At 52.0% G+C, this 17,045-nt stretch overlaps 1 protein-coding gene across 1 annotated transcript in view; it reads right to left on the reverse strand.

Moving 5' to 3' along the window:
- Positions 1–13,861: 13,861 nt before the first annotated feature.
- LPCAT1 (lysophosphatidylcholine acyltransferase 1) overlaps positions 13,862–17,045 on the reverse strand; it is a 53,205-nt gene continuing 50,021 nt past the window's right edge. The window contains exon 14 of the mRNA XM_037798824.1: positions 13,862–16,076. Within this exon, the coding sequence (XP_037654752.1) occupies positions 15,892–16,076 (185 nt within the window). The 3' untranslated portion in view covers positions 13,862–15,891. The remainder of the gene's footprint in view (positions 16,077–17,045) is intronic.

A 17,045-nucleotide genomic window follows, 5' to 3' on the forward strand; every position in this document is an offset into this window, starting at 1 on the left:
CTGTGTAGATTGGTCTATTTCTCCTCGCAGATCTATTAGCTTTTGCTTTATTTATTTGTAGTTCTGTTATGAGGTATGTGAACATTTGGATTTCGTTAGCATGAAATGACCACCTTAGTTCTGGCAAGAGTCTTTGTTCTGAAGCTGACTTGATCCGATATGAAAAACAGCCACTACAGCTGTTTTTTTCTGATTAGTGTTAGAAAAGTGTGCCAGTTTGTATATTTACATACCCCAGAAAAAGCCATATTCTTTAATGCATTCTTGTGGGGGCAGACATATTACTGTGGATTGGGTTGGAGCCTATTGGTTCAGTGTCCATGGAGATGCGACCAACCCAACTGTGGGTGATGACTCTGATTGGATAATTTCCATGGAGATGTGGCCCCACCCATTCAGCGTGGGCCTTGTTTAGTTTACTGGAGCCTATATAAGCTCAGACAGAAGGAGCTCATAGCTAGCTGGAGCTGAGACAGATATTTTGAAGATGCTGTTTGAAGCTGATGCAGACATTTTGGGGAACGCCATTTTGAAATGCAACCTAGGAGCAAGCAGACACCAGCCACGTGCCTTCCCAGATAACAGAGGTTTTCCAGATGCCAATGGCCTTTCTCCAGTGAAGGTACCGTTTTTTGACAGACACTTTATGGCCTTAAGACTGTAACTGTGTAACCAAATAAACCCCCTTTTGCAGTCACAGTTGATTTGTCTGGGGGGGGGGGCGGCCGGTTGCTGAACCCTCGGCTCTCGGCGTTGCTCAGAGGGTACCGGCGGCGGGGGCTCTTTCCCGGAGGCGAGGGCGAGGCGGGGGACTGGGCCCGGTCCCCGGCGGAGGCGTGCAAGGTGTGGAGGGCGGCGAGAAGGAACAGGCAGGACACGGTTCTTTGAGGGTGAAGAAGCCAAGAGAGTTTATTAGGGGAGAGTACAAGCTTATATCGGGCGGTTTAGAGGGCGGGGTAGCTGTAGGGGTTAAAGGCTTGGATTGGTTCTGAGAGGGCGTGGAGGTTGATTGAAAAGGTGCGGGAGTTGCTCCGGTAACGAAGAGGGTGGAGGGTACGGGTAAGGCATGGGGGTGGGGTTTTTCTCCGGCAAGCCCTCCCCAACGATTGTATTTTGGGGTGAGGAAATGGGGCCTGCCTCCGGCCTCACCTTCTCAGGCCCGGGGGGCTGTGGAGGGCGCTGTCACCCGTACCCACTACCCTCCCCAGGGGTGGATCCGGTCCCCCGGCCCAGGCCCGCCAGGTTGAAGCACGTAATCAGTATCCCGCAATTCCCCCTTCTTTTCTAATTAAAGGAAGAAGCTTACTGGAGAGGTCCGCTAAGGGATGAGGGAAGGGGGAGGTCGGGGAGGGGAAAAGGGGTTGACGGTGGCTCAGCGAGGCTGGAGCTCGGCGTTGGTGTGGCGCCCGGGCGCTCGACAGGGGCCTTGCTGCTTGCGGGATGGACGAGGGTGGGGGGTTTAAAGTTGGAGGTTCAGAGAAGCTGGAGCTCGAGGTTGGTGCGATGTTCAGGCGATCGAGAAGGGCCTCGCGGTCGGCGGGTTGACCGGTGGCGGTGAGGTTGCGGAGGGTTGGTTGTCATCTCGGAGTAGGGAGCGTCAGAGGTGGCGAGTCGCTGGTACTGGACTTGCACGAACGAGGAAAAAATAGCGTCCGTTTGTTTCCTTACAAGCTGGACAATTCTGCGGATAATACAGGGCCCTAGGGTGAGAGCTAGAATAATCATTAGTAGGGGGCCGAGGAGGGGGAGGAGGTAAGGGAGGAGGGGGGTAAAGATGTGGGACCAATAGCTGGTGGCTTCACGGTCTTTTTTGCGTTGTTCTAGTCCCTCTCGGACCTTTTTTAGGCTGTCCTCGGCGAGACCCGTGGAATTGGCATATACACAGCACTCTTCTCCTAGGGCGGCGCAAAGGCCTCCTTCCTTGAGGAGGAGAAGGTCGAGACCTCGGCGGTTTTGGAGCACGACCTCAGAGAGGGAATTGACAGAATTTTTAAGATGGTAAATAGCGTCTTGTAGGTGACGAATGTCCTCGTCAACAGCCGCCTGGAGGTGAGTTAGGGCGGAGCCTTGACTGGCTAATGCAGCGATTCCGGTGCCAGCGCCTGCAAGACCTAGGAGGGAGGCAATCATGAGGACGGTGATGGGCTCTCGCTTTTGAAGAGTGGCAGGAACTGCAGTTCTTTCCAGGCGGAGGAAGAAGTCTTCCTCGCTGTGGTATAGGACCCTAGGGATAAGGACAATTAGGAGGCAAGTTTCATTAGTTGTATTGAGGGTTTGCACGTTAAGGCAGGGGGTAAGTCCTGTAGAGGAGCAGAGCCATTGGGAGGAGTTATGAGGAATGAGAAATTTTGCAGAGCTGCTGGGAGATGAGTAGTCGGCGCAAGCTGTGAGGTTGGGAGAGTTATTTGAGCGAGGGCGGATGCACTTTCCTGTAAAGGAGACTGAATGAAAGGTTAGGGGGACGGCAGAGGTATTCCAATTGCATTCCGAGGGGCTGTCCTCTGTGTTTTCTGAAAAGGAGAGGTTGGAGGCAACTGGCTCATACAGGGGGGAGGAGGTGCAGAGGCAAAGCCAGCAGGAGGAGGTAAGATTGGGGTTGGAGGAATTCACTGAGGTGAAGGCTGCTTGGATAAGGCCGAGGAGGGGAGAGGAGTAATGAGAGGGGGGCAGAAAAGGTTGGGGTGGTGGGGTTGGCGATGCGCTGTTTGTAGCTGAGGTGCGGTTTCCGGATGCACTGCTTGTACTTGAAGTGCGGCTGGAGGGCTATGGATTAAGGGGGTTAAGGACTTGGTTGGGACCTATGCCAGAGGGTGTTTTTAATGCAGTATTTTGGCATGGTTGGCTTACAGCCTCCTTTTTTATAAGAATAAGTGATCCTCGGTCGGCTCCTTTCTCATAGATTCTGAAGCCCCAAGTTTGACCGAGTAACCAGGAGGGATCAGTGGGGAGCTGCACTGTAAGATTAAGATGTGTGCAGGATCCCTCGCTTTCTTGGCCGAGCCAGTTAACTGTAGGGAGTTTGCACCCTGTAGGGGCCCACTTTAAGGTAAGGTAATGATTAGGAACAGGAGGCTTCCAATTAGTGGCTAATGTTTCACACCCCCAGTATGCACAGTAGTACTCGTTGGGGGAATTACAGTACGATTTTCCAGGATTTGAGGATGGGCACATGTAATATTGGGCCTGGGGATCACTTACCTTTCGAGCGCAGGTTTCTTCGACTCTGGAGACAAAGGTGGCGAAAGGCTTACTCGGCTCCTGGAAGAGCTTGGTGAATTTATTAGGCCGACAGGCAGAGCAGTTGGCAAACGCTCGTAAGGCGATTCCCCGAAGGATAGGCCAAAAGGTGGCAGGTACATTAATATAAGCAGATGCATTTATAAACGCTCCCGTGCCTAAGTAGGCTTCGGGGTGATGATAAACTCCAGTGGCTGCGTCTTGCTCGCTCTGCCTAGCTGCTTCTGCCTGGAAGTGGGCACGCCAATCAACGAACTGGCCGGGGCTAAGGATGGTACAGGCAAGCGAGGCCCAGTCTTGGGGGAGGCAAAAGTCCATGGCGAGATCCTGCAGTATCTGGGAAGCGTATGGGCTACCTAACCCGTCCTCCTTGACGGCCCTGCGAAGCTGCTTGATAGTATCTGAGTCAATGGGATACCAGTCGTACGGTTTCTGTGGTGTGGGGGTAAGGTTAAGAGGAAAGCAGCGAAAAGCACGAGAGAAAGGAGGACGCGCTTGCAGAGGGCCTGGCACGGGAGTGGGGGTAGGGGCAGCGTTGCCCCAAGGGTTGCTTGAGGTGTAGAAGGCAGCCAGGGGTTGTTAGTCGGCAGGGTGGGAGGAGCGGCGGCAGCTGCCGGTAGCGGCTCCGAGGGGGAGCTCGTCGGAGGGGGAGGCGGAAGTGGGAGCCCCAAGGGTCGCAAGACGGCGGCGCGGTGGGAGTGGCTAAGGCATAAGATGGTGGACTAGCTCCGCCCTGTGAAAGGGCGGGGCCTAAGGCATAAGATGGTGGACTAGCTCCGCCCTGTGAAAGGGCGGGGTAAAGCGCATGCGGTTTCCGGCCCGGCTTAGGGCTGACGTCATCACTAGAGCACTTCCTCCCCTCGATGGAAGAAGAAGGAGGAAGTTCGCCATTTTGGAGAGGCTTAGTATTGCTTTGTTTTCGGGGGGCGACTTCGAGCGCGTTGTTAATTTGCTCGACTAAGGATTCTGTGTCCGAATCGTGATCTACATTAGTATCGCTGTCTGAATCTGTTGACTGGGTTGATAGGGCCTCCTTGGATTTAATGGGGCCTCGATCAGGGGGGAGGGAGCCTTGAAGGCAGGAGCGGATGGTTATTAAGGTGGGGAGCAAGCCGGGAGGGAAGCGCTTGCTCTCATGTTCCATGGCGTTGGTGACCCGATCAATAAGGCGATCATAAGTAACAGGGTCCCAAAGATGGCAAGTGGTGAGCCATGGGTTAAAGGGCAGCAGGAGGTCCCAGTATACCTGCAGCTGCCGGACAGACACTTTACAGCGATGTGTGTCTAGGAGACCCGCTAGAGCGCGAACTTGGGGTGCTTGGCGTGCAGATAGACGATTACCCATAGCGGAGGGAGAAAAGAAAAAGGGGGGTTGATTATTGAGTAAAGAAAATGAGGAAAACCGTGGCCGCGAGGCCGAAGGAGACGGCGAGAATAGAAAGCAGGACCCTCTAGTAGCGAGAGCAGTTTGGGGGGGCGGTCGCAAAGAGGCACACCGCGCGAAACAAAGAAACAAAGACACAAAGGACCACAGCAAAGTAATGGAGGGGAAGAGGGAAGAAGAAGGGGGAAAGCTACTGGAGGAAGAGGGTTAGGAGGAATGGGGGGGGCATAGGAAGAGAAGACGAAAGGTAGTCGGGGGCAAAAGCCAGGTTAATACGGGAAAGGAAGAGCGGCCCGGGCACGGAGCGGCGTGGGAGAGGCGGCTCCAGACGTGGAGCGGCGAGGGAGAGGCGGCTCCGCGGGGCGGCGAGGGAGAGGCGGCCCTTACTTTGCAGGCAAGGAGAAGGGGAGCTGGAGAGGTGTCCGGGCGAGCGGGTGGTTTCACTGGACCGCTGCGTGGAGAGGACTTTGAATCCCAGGGTCAGCTTTTAATCCCAGGGTCGTGGGTTCGGGCCCCACGTTGGGCGCCAGTTGCGGTCACAGTTGATTTGTCGGGGGGGGGGGGGGGCGGCCGGTTGCTGAACCCTCGGCTCTCGGCGTTGCTCGGAGGGTACCGGCGGTGGGGGCTCTTTCCCGGAGGCGAGGGCGAGGCGGGGGACTGGGCCCGGTCCCCAGCGGAGGCGTGCAAGGTGTGGAGGGCGGCGAGAAGGAACAGGCAGGACACGGTTCTTTGAGGGTGAAGAAGCCAAGAGAAAGAGAGTTTTATTAGGGGAGAGTACAAGCTTATATCGGGCGGTTTAGAGGGCGGGGTAGCTGTAGGGGTTAAAGGCTTGGATTGGTTCTGAGAGGGCGTGGAGGTTGATTGAAAAGGTGCGGGAGTTGCTCCGGTAACGAAGAGGGTGGAGGGTACGGGTAAGGCACGGGGGTGGGGTTTTTCTCTGGCAAGCCCTCCCCAACGATTGTATTTTGGGGTGAGGAAATGGGGCCTGCCTCCGGCCTCACCTTCTCAGGCCCGGGGGGCTGTGGAGGGCGCTGTCACCCGTACCCACTACCCTCCCCAGGGGTGGATCCGGTCCCCCGGCCCAGGCCCGCCAGGTTGAAGCACGTAATCAGTATCCCGCACCCTTTTATAAAAGCCAGTCCGTTTCTGGTGTTTTCATTCTGGCAGCATTAGCAAACTAGAACAAACAGTAGAGACTTTTCCATCCTTTTCCTTTTAACCTCTTTGTGACTTTATATTTAAAGTGGGTTTCTTACAGGCAGCATACAATTGGGTCTTGCTTTTATATCCAATCTGACAATTACTGCTGTTGGGATGTTTAGACCATTTACATTTAATGTGTATGCTGATACGGTTGGGTTTACATCTACCGTCTTGCCATTTGTTTTATAATTTTTTCCAGTGTGCTTTCTTTTCCCTTTTTCTTCCTTTTCTGCCTTCTTTTGGATTGAGTATTTTTTTTATTTTTCCAGTTTTTTCCTCTTTTTCTGGATTATTAGCTACATCTCTTTGTTGTGTAATTTTAGTGGCTGGTTCTTCTTTAGCTGATAACACTCAACATCAAGTGACATTATTCCACTGTACACACAGTCTAAGGACTTCACTGCAGTCTCCTTTTCCCAGCGTTTGTGCTGTTGGCATCGTATATTTTACTTTTATATGTGTTGTCCAGAATGCATTATTAGTTTTGCTTTAAATAGTTATCGTTTAAAGATATTCAAATAATGAGGAAAAGTGCTTACATTTACCCGTGTAATCACCACTTCCTGGCCTCTGTATGCCTTGTGCCAATCAAGATTAATAAATGCATCACTATTTCTTCTGCTCAGAGGACTTATTTGAACATCTGCTGGAGTGTGGGTCTGCTAGTGATGAATTATTTCAGCTTCTGTAAGTCTGAAAAAAGTCTTAATTTTGTTGTTTTGAAAGACACTTTGCTGGGTAAAGAATTTTGGATTGGAAGTTTTTTCTTCCTTTCAGTAACTGTTTTCTAGCTTGTCTCTGATGAAAAATCTCCTCTCATTCATCTCTCTGTTCCTGCATATGCAAAGTCTCTCTTTTCCCTTTTGCTTTTCAGATTTTCTTCTTGTCATTACTTTCAAGCATTTGACTATGATGTGCCTTGGGGTATTTCCTTCAGGGTTCTCGAGATTGCTGTTCATCGAGCACCTTGGATCTGCGGGTATATCGTTATCAATTTGGAAATTCTTCAGACATTATTCCTTCAAATACCTTTTCTGTACCCTTGTTTCCTCTGGGAACTCCACGGGCACGTGTCAGACTGGTTGAAGTTCCACAGGTAACTGATAACTTGGTTCATTTTTTTCAGTCTTTTTTTGTCAGTTTCATTTTGAATAGTTTCTGCTGCTACAACTTCAAGTTCACTTACTTCTGCAACATCAAATCCACCCTTAATCCTCACGAGCATATTTTCCATCTCAGACATTGTATTTTTCATCTCTAGAAGTTAGATCTGTGTCTTTGAAAAATATCTTTCATGTTTCTACTAAAAATGTTTCATCTTTCCCCTGGGTAGTTTCCTGAGAAAGGTGCTATAGTTCTATCAGCGGCTTTAATATCCCTGTCCACTAATTCCATCCTCTGTTCTTTTATGGGTCTATTTCTATTGATTAGGGATCATATTTTCCTGTCTTTTTTTGTATCCTGGTAATTGCTGATTGGATGTCAGGCATTGTGAATTTTACCCTGTTGGTGCTGGATAATTTGGTATTCCTGTGAATCTTCTAGAATTTTGTTTTAGGCTTCAGGTAAGTTACTTATCAACAGTTTTTGGGTCTTGCTGTTAAGCTGTTTGGCAGCACCAGAGTGGGTGAGTATTGCTGATCCCGGCAGCAAAACCCTCCAGAGCCGTCACTGTGTTTCCGAGGGGAGGGCAAATCCAGCCTCTGCTACTCCATCTTGGCTGGAAGCCACCGGCACGGACACATTCATGTTTACCTTTTAAGCCTGGAAGAATTCATCACAACTAGCCAGCTGTTGACAGTACTGTGCGCAGAGACTGCCCTGCCTGTCGGTGTTGGCGTTTGCTGTCGCTCTTGGCGGGTGACGTCTCCTGACCGCCGTTGCGGCCAGGCAGGCTGCACAGCTCAGTTCTGCACGTGGAGTATGGGCAGAAGGCCTGTTGCCTTGGTTTTGATGCGGGAGTACACCCCATCGTTTAAGGATTTTGAAATGTATCGGGATTTGCTTTATAGCCAAGCATATAGTCTATTTTTTCAACTGCCTCATGAACATTTGAAACGTCAATTAAGTCAATTTGGTAAACAGGGTTCAAACTTTACATATAATCACATGCCCCTCCCCACTCCAGTGGTTCTGTTGGTCACTGAGAGCAGCGTGTTACCCCCAGCCCACCCAGCTAGGCTTGTCGGATTCTTTACTTTTCCTTTAAATTCTGTCAACATTTGCTTCATGTGTTTTAAGCTATATCATCGGGTACACGTGCCCTCAGGAATATTATGTCTTCCTTTTAATTGAACCCTTCATGATTATGAAATGTCCCTCTTTAACTCTGGTAATTCTCTTGCCTTAAAGTGTACTAGTGTGATAACATTGGTGATTTTCTTATTTTATTCAGTCTAATCACTCTGTCATTTAGGCCTTTTTTGGTCTGTATTTAATGTAATTACCAGTATGGGTGGGTTTAAGTTTACCACTTTGCCACTTGTTTTTCTATTTGTGTTATCTGTCCTCTGTTCTTTTATTTCTACTTTCTTGCTTGTTTTAGATTAAGTTAATATTTTAAAAATATCCCCATTTTATTCCCACTTTGGCTTATTAGTTATACCTCTTTGTTTCTGTGGTTTCTTTTTGTCTTCTTGGGGGGACTGACAACACATACCTTTAACTTACCCAAGTGTCCCTTCAAGCAGCACTGATCCTTTACAGACCCAGCTTTCCACATGATATTCTTTTCTTCCTGTCTGAAGAACTTCTTTTAACTTTTTTTGTGTAATGCTGGTAATGAATTATCTCAGCTTTGGTTTATTTCAAAAGGTCTTTATTTCACCTTGATTTTTTTTTTAAATGCAATTTTATTGAGATATATTCACACACCATACAGTCATCCAAAGTGTACAATCCATTGTTCACAGTATCATCATATAGTTGTGCATTCATCACTACAATTTTTTGACCATTTTCATTACTCCAAGAAATAAAGATGAAAATAAGAATAAGAATAAAAAGTATGAAAGAGCACCCAAAACATCTCATACTCCCTCCCCCCATTATTCATTTACTTTTTGTCCCCCTTTTTTCTACTCATCTGTTCATAACTGGATAAAGGGAGTATGAGCCACAAGGTTTTCACAATCACACAGTCACACTGAATAAGATACACAGCTATACAATTGCCCTCAATAATCAAGGATACTAGATTGCAGTTCAGCAGTTTCAGGTGTTTCCTTCTAGCTATTCTAAGACACTGATAACTAAAAAGGGATCTCTATAAAATGCATAAGAAGAACCTCCACAGTGACCTCTTGACTCCATTTGAAATCTCTCAGCCACTGAAACTTTATTTTGTTTCATTTCTCTTCCCCCTTTTGGTCAAGAAGTCTTTCTCAATCCCAGGCTCATCCCTGGGAGTCCTGTCCCACCTTGCCAGGGTGATTTACACCCCTGGGAGTCATGTCCCACGTAGAGGGGAGGGCAGTGCGTTTGCCTGCTGAGTTGGCTTAGAGAAAGAGGCCACATCTGAGCAACGAAATAGGTTCTCTGGGGGTGACTCTTAGGCACAATCATAGTAGGTTTAGCCTCTCCTTTGCAGTAACAAGCTTCATAAGGGCAATGTCAGGAGTTTAAAACAACATTGTTTCAAATGTCAAATTCAAAAATGGGAAGGGACTGTCAAATGTACATTGAAAATACAAAGAAATTTTTATAGTACCTTCTTTCTGTAGGCCCTAAGCTCTTTGTTCACGTTCTACTATATATATATATCTATATATCTATATATATATATAGATATAGATATAGATATATATTTATCTTCATTTTATTGAGATATATTCACATACCACGCAGTCATACAAAACAAATCGTACATTCGATTGTTCACAGTACCATTACATAGTTGTACATTCAACACCTTGATTTTTTAAAAGATATTTTTTCTAGTATAGAATCCTAGATTGACAGTTTTAGTCTTCAGTGTCTTGACAGATTTCACCACAGTCCTTGGGGTGGCATACTTTCTGTTGAGAAATCTGCTGTCATTCTCCTCTTTGGGCTTTGATAATGTGCTCTTTTTCTCTGGCTGCCTTTAAAATCTTACCTTTATTAGAGGTTTTCAGCAATTTATTGTAATATGCTGTGCCAGTTTGAATATATTGTATCCCCCCAAACACCATTATCTTTGATGTAATCTTGTGTGGGTAGAGGTATCAGTGTTGATTAGATTGTAATTCTTTCAGTGTTTCCGTGGAGATGCACCCCACCCAACTGTGGGTGATGACTCTGATTGGATAACTTCTGTGGAGATGTGGCCCCGCCCATTCAGCGTGGGCCTTGATTAGTTCACTGGAGCCCTATATAAGCTCAGACAGAAGGAGTGAGCTTGCTACAGCCAAGAGGGACACTTTGAAGAATGCACAGCTGAGAGAGGAGCTGCAGATGAGAGACAGTTTGAAGATGGCCATTGAAAGCAGACTCTTGCTCCAGAGAAGCTAAGAGAGGACAAACGCCCCAAGAGTAACTGAGAGTGACATTTTTGAGGAACTGCAGCCTAGAGAGGAACATCCTGGGAGAAAGCCATTTTGAAACCAGAACTTTGGAGCAGACGCCAGCCACGTGCCTTCCCAGCGAGCAGAGGTGTTCTGGACACCATTGGCCATCCTCCAGTGAAGGTACCCGATTGCTGATGTGTTACCTTGGACACTTTATGGCCTTAAGACTGTAACTTTGTAACCAAATACACCGCCTTTTATAAAAGCCAATCCATCTCTGGTGTTTTGCATTCTGGCAGCATTAGCAAACTAGAACATATGCCTTGCTGTTGTCTTTGTTAATATTTATTCTGCTTGGAGTTTATTGAGCTCTTGGATGTCTGGGCTCATAGTCTTTATCATATTTTGAAAAATTCTGGCCATTATTTCTTCAAATAACTTTTCTGTACCAAACCCCTTTTCTGGGGTTCCAATTCCACGTTAGACACTTGACATTGTCCCACAGGTCACTGGAACGTTCTTTCAGTCGGCTCTCTGCCTGTGCTTCAGTGGGGCCACACTCACTGCTGTTCCCTTCTGCCTCTAATCTGCTGTTAGTCCCATCTGGCGTGGGCACATGTGGTAGATGTCAGCCGGCCCTTCCCCAGCCACCCCGGTGCTTGCTTCATCCCCACGTGCAATGTGGCATAGAGGCAGGGATGAAGATCATGCACGATTGACAGCATAGAGCTGAGCAACCAAGAGCCACCTGGGCTGATGAGTTGCCCCCGAATTCTCCGCTTGCCAGCAGCAGCGCCCAGGCCTTAGGCTGACCTGGCCCCACTGCCCTGGAGAACCGTGATCACACTGGGCTCTCCCACGTTGAGGGGGATCTATTTTTTCTCATGTTAATGCACGCATTCTGGATACGGGTTTGCGTTCTCTGCCCTCAGAATTTCTGCCAGCAACACCATCTGCAGACTTAATGAGTGGTTTGTTCCCACCACCCAGCCCATGTGACATGGCTAAGGAATTTATTTCACTGCAAAGGAAGCAGGAACGGGCATGTACCTGGAATCCCCTGCTTTTACCAAGCTCCCCATCACCCAGAAGGGCTTACTGAAGCTCAGTCATGATGCCGGCTGGGAGACGGCAGTGATGATGAGAACACACACTGTGACACATGGGGTGGGTGTGGGAAGGGCCCCTGCTCACAGTTACACCAAAAAGTTGCTGTAGGGCAGACGGGGCGATCGTTCAAAGCATTCATTGCCCCTTGTGGTGCCCTCCTCTGCAGGGCTACGTATCCCCACCTGTTGAATTCAGCTGTGGCCATGTGATTCACTCGGCCAGTGAAGTAGGAGTGGAAGTGAGTGGAAGGTTTGCGATCTAGGGCCTGCTCTGTCGCCTCTTCCCCCCTGTGCCATGCGAGGGGCTGCTCAGGTGGGCAGGACGTAGAGGGATCGGGACATTGGGCAGAGCTGCAACTGACCTCACCCCTAGAAGTAACACGAGTGCAAAATAAATCTCCTGTTGACCCCTAAATCCTGGTGGCCTACTTTTGTTACTGCAGCACACACTGGCTCAAGCTGACTGATAAACCCATTCACAAAAGTTTGCTTTTCTTCCCTGAGACATTGGCCTCTCTTGCCTTAAAGGTCTCAGCTCCCTAGGATGGAGCGCTTCTACTTGGGGACCCCACTGATCACTGAGTGGCAAGTGCAGGTGGCTGGAGGAGACCGGGGGCTGCTCAGTGAGGCCAAGGATGGCGCCACGGCCCCAGAGCGCACGGCTAACCCTGGTGAGGGGAAGGGGCTGCGGGTCCTATCTCTGGACCCCACAGATTCCCTGGGCTTCTCTGGTTCTTGTCACTGATGTGGTGTCTCATGAAGGAAGGACCACTAAGAATTCAGGAATGTTGGGGATGAAGATTGGAGCCCCTCCCTAGGAAGAGACCCCTGACCAGGCACCAGGTACATGGCACATCCAAGGCAGCACATTGTGAGGAGCAGCCACGACCTCGGGACCAGCCACGGGGATGAGGGCAGTGGCACCTGGTGGCATCTCTCCCTTCTGTCAGTGTCTGCATGTGTGCATGGCAGTGAGTGTGCACGACCATCAGCCTGAGTGTACACAAGTGTTGAGTATGCACAAGTGTCTAAGCATGCATGTGTCAGTGTGAGCACGGAGTGTCAGTGCACACGAGTATGCACGTGTTCTGTGTGCTAGTGTATGCACAAGTGTGTCTGTGAGCATACACTTGTGTCTGCACGTGTGAGCATGTGTGCCAGGGTGAGTGCATCAGTTTGTGAGTATGCACACGTGTCAAAGTACAGGTGTGCATGAATGTGCATGTTTCTCTGTGTATGTGCATGCATGCACACTTGTGTCTGAGTGCACATCTGCGTGTACACAAGTGTGAATCATTGTCAATGTGCATGTGCCAGTGTTTGTGCATGTCCACGTGTGCATGTCAGACTGCAAGTATGCATAAATGTGCAAATTTGTGCCAATATGTACATGCCCACTTGCGTGAATGCACATTTCTGTGAACACGAGTGTGCATTAGTGTCAATGTGCATGTGTGCCGAGTGTGCCAAACTGTGTGCACGCGCCAGCGTGCATGACTGTGTGTGCATGTCAGTGCATCCATGTACATGCTGTCTGTGTACGTGTGTGCACAAGTACATTGGCTGTTAACTGATGATCGCTGCCCCTCTGGGTATCCTGTCTGACTTTACAGAAGGGACGGCAGTGTTGGAGAGCAGACAACCTTGGAATTTGGCCGTCCAGGTTCCAGCCTGCCCAGGTGGGACAGCGACGGACTAGGACTAACTAGGACTGACGGCCTCCAGAGATGGGTCCCCGTGCTGGGGGGAGTGCCCGCGGCTGCCCTGGGTGGAAGAGGGTGGGTGGGAGAGGGTGGGTGGGCCCCGGGCAGCAGGGGAGGCTGTGCCCACATGGGGCTGGCTGTTCTCAGCTATTATGGTTGGACGGTGCAAGGCCTCACCCTGTCCCTGTGTGGGGCCCCGTCTGGACGCAGGGTCTTTGCAGATGTGACGAGTTTGGATGAGGTGTACAGGATTAGGCTTGGCCTTGATCCAGCGGCTGGTGTCTCCCAAAGGGGGGGTTCAGACAGACACAGACCCAGAGGGAAGACGCCATGAGAAGGTAGAGGCAGGGACTGGGGTGCTGGGGCCCCCAGGAGCTGGAAGAGGCCGGGAGGACCCTCCCCGTGGCCTCCGGAGGGAGGGGGGCCTGCCCTGCCTCCATTTGGGGCTGTGGGGCCCGGAACTGGGGGGCACTGCATCTCATTCCTTTCCAGTGGCCCAGCGCGAGGTGCTTGGTTACGGCGGCCCCGGGCCTCCTTTCCACCCAAGTGCTGCCGGGGGACCCCGCAGGCTGGTGGGGAGGGGGCAAGGCTGCCCCGAGGGTGTGGCAGTCCTGGCGCCTTCCCCAGGGCACCTGCTGGCGACAGGGAGGAAAGCCCCTGGGGCCTCGCCTCGCCACCTCTCACCGCCCGAGACGCGCTCTCGTCATCACGATAAAAATCAACGCGTGACAAGATACATGGAGTGTGTCAGAGCTTACACTTTATTCCACGGGAAAACCCAAGCCCGGTCCCAGACCAGGCAGGGAGAGCTGAGCTTCGAGACGCACACACTCCCAGCTCCGCCGCCCGCTGACGCGAGTGCCGCAGACGGGACGGTCAGGAGGGACAAACACCCACCAGCGTCTGCTCGTCAGGAACCTTCCTCCTGAAAGCGCGCGGTGGCACGTCAGGCAGAAGCCCTTCATCCGCAGACCCGAGGGCACCGGGGCCCCTGCCCCGCCCCTCGGAATATCCCGGTTTGTTAACCTCCTTCATGGTCACGTTTGGGTTTTGCTCCTCACAAGTGAATCTACACTTAACTAGAAAACCAGTCGCTACCAGCCACCCAGGCGCTTGCACGTTTACTCTGTGCCCAGCGAGTCGGGGCCTGAACTGAACTTCGTCTCCGCCTGCTGGGGGCTGGCCGAGCCCGGCTCGCAGGGCACGAGGAGGACAGGCTGGAGACGGGCAAGAGGGAAGGGGTCCAGGGTTCCCCTCCTCTTTTTAAATGTTTCCTGGAGAGGAAAGCACATGAGGAGGATCTCAGAAGAGGTCACTGAACACTTTTTTCCCTGAATTTAGTGCTCCTAGTTGTTAGTTGCTATATGGACTCCCCAGATACAAAAACCAATTCATCTTAGAAATTCAAATAGTTTTTTTCAAACAGACTCTGAAAACCAAAGCCTGTGGTTATTATTGTGCTTTACGGATACATTTCTAATGACTTCATAAAGAAATAAGGAAACAAAGTGATACCACCAAGGTCAAAGGTAACCCCGAAAGCGACCACTTCTCCCTGGCGTGTAGCTGACCCCTGTGCGTCCATCAGGGCACCCTTGGAGGAGGGGCTGGGGTGAGAGCGTCCCCTCACTGCCTGGACCCCTCCACCCTGGGAGCCCCCACCCACAAACACGAGCTCCACCTCTCCTGGGGGCACTCGCCGCCGCCTCAGATCGCGCAGAGGCCGGTGCAGAGCGGACGGCACGGCCAGCTGCCCACCAGGGCTTGCCTGGGCAGATCTGCAGAGAAGCACGGAGCAGAGCCGCCGGCCCCGCCTCACTGTGCCGACGCTCAGCTGGAGCGTAAGGTACAGCGCAGTGGACTGCGTGACATCAAAACAGAATTACCAAATTGTTAACATTCATTAAAAAAAGGGGGGAGGGTCTGGAAAGGACTAAGGAAAGCAAAGAAAGCAGTCTGGGGCCAGGCCCTCATGATCACGTCCCCGGGGACCCAAATGGGAGGAGAGGAATTTCGTGGTGGGGAGAGGGTGACAGAAACGCAAGCCAAGGGCCAACAGCCTCCTCGTCTATCAAAAACGGGCCTCTGACCCAAAAAGGAACAATGAAGTAGAAAAACAAATTTTTTTGTTTTCTTAAAAAAAAAAATGCTGAATGTTCCTGAAGTATCTAAATGAAGTTTATAAAATGCTCATGAGCTCCCTCACAAATATAGAAACTTTTAAAAGTCAGACGCCACCACCGTGCTGTGTGTGCACGGAGGAGACTGGCAGTTGTTCTGTGCTGGAGTCAAAACGCCCGTGACATTCTGGTTTTCAAGTGCAGGTTCAGTGGGGGGAGAGGGGCTGCCTCGGACCGAGGGGTGGGGGGGCCGCGAGGAGAGGCTGTGACAGAAATGAACACCAGGCGGCTCCCGGTGCAAACAGGCAGCGCCTGGTGTCCCCCGCGCCTGGCCAAGCGGCCGCCCCAGCCGAGCCCCCTGGCGCCGGCCCCGTCGGCCCCCACGCGTCCCGATGCACAGGCCAGCAGACGGGGACAGGAATCCACGTGTCGCTTTCCTTCCAGACTCCACAGTGGACGTGGCGGCCCCATGCTGCACTCTTCACAAATGAAACCAAACCCCGCGTCTCCAGACTCGGGCGTGGAGATCACAACTGTCAGCAGGTGGGGGGAGAGAACCCCGGCGTTGGCACTCGGACAGGGTGTGCCAGCCCTGCGGAGGGGGTGCCGACACAGCCGGGGAGGGCTCTCCTCTCCGGAACCTTCCCCCTAGTCCACTTTCGCATGCGAAGCCGTCCTCCCCACGTTGGGGTTTTCGGGGCTGAAGTCAGTGCAGAATCCGTTCGGGGTGGGAGCCAGCGGAGTCTGGGCGCAGCTTTCAAAGTGGGTGTGCTCAGGGTACAAGTACTCCTCTGCAAAGTCGGGGTGCAGCCGTGTGAACCTGTGGAAGTCGGCTGGGGAGACAAGGGCGCCGTGGTTAGAACTGGGGGCTGTCTCCCACCTGCTCACCCCCTCGTCCCGGGGAGGCCTGAAGCACACGCAGACGCTCGTGGGGGAGCAGAGCTCACACCCGCTTCCCTCGGCCGGGCACTAAGGCCCGGCACACACCGAGGGCCGGGTACGGGTCCCCTGTGCTATTCCTGCTTCCGGGAAAATCCCAAGAAAGCGTGTGCTCTTCTGGGCCGAGCACGTGCGAGGGGCTGTGGGTAGAGCGAATGCTCGGGGAGCGCTGGGGGACCGCCACTGCAGGTCACGGGCTCTGCAGACCGGGCTGTGGTCGGGACTTCCAAGGGCTCCGCCCCGAAAGGCTCACAGCCCGCGGCCCCCGGTGGCTGGCTCGCCTGCTTTCAGTGCCGGACACACGCACACACGTGTGCCCATGTACACACCTGTACAAACGTGCACACACACTACCCCACGTAACACACACATGCACCCACATGCACACCCTCCCCTGCCTGGGCACATTCACGCACATACACGCACACCTGTGCCTGACACAGATGGGATTCTAAAAACATGCTGGTCACGTCAGAGACCCGCTCAGCTGGAAGGTGTGCGAGTGCCCTGGTGGTGACAGTGCACCCTCGCCGGGACGAGCTGAACAGGTGTCCTCGAGCAACTCTGCAGCGGACCCGCGTCCCCAGGGCTCTCAGCCTCCCTGCCTTGGGGCAGCCGTGCGAGGGGACCCCCTGTTGAAGGAGCGCTGTCCTTGGACCTCGGGACATGGGGGGCGCCCCCGGCCCCTCTGCACGCCACCCCCATGGCCTCCCCAGGCTGGCGGCATGCCCGGGGCTCTCGGGGGCGTCTCCTCGTTTAGCCGGGACAGCCCCTCAGGCAGGCCTCCGCCCCCGCTGTGAGAGGCACTGACACCGGAATCCAGAAAAGCCGCCGCCCCCTCCCGCTCCACCACGCGGCCCTGC

Source organism: Choloepus didactylus, chromosome 11, assembly GCF_015220235.1.
Source record: "Choloepus didactylus isolate mChoDid1 chromosome 11, mChoDid1.pri, whole genome shotgun sequence".
NCBI lineage: Eukaryota > Metazoa > Chordata > Mammalia > Pilosa > Megalonychidae > Choloepus > Choloepus didactylus.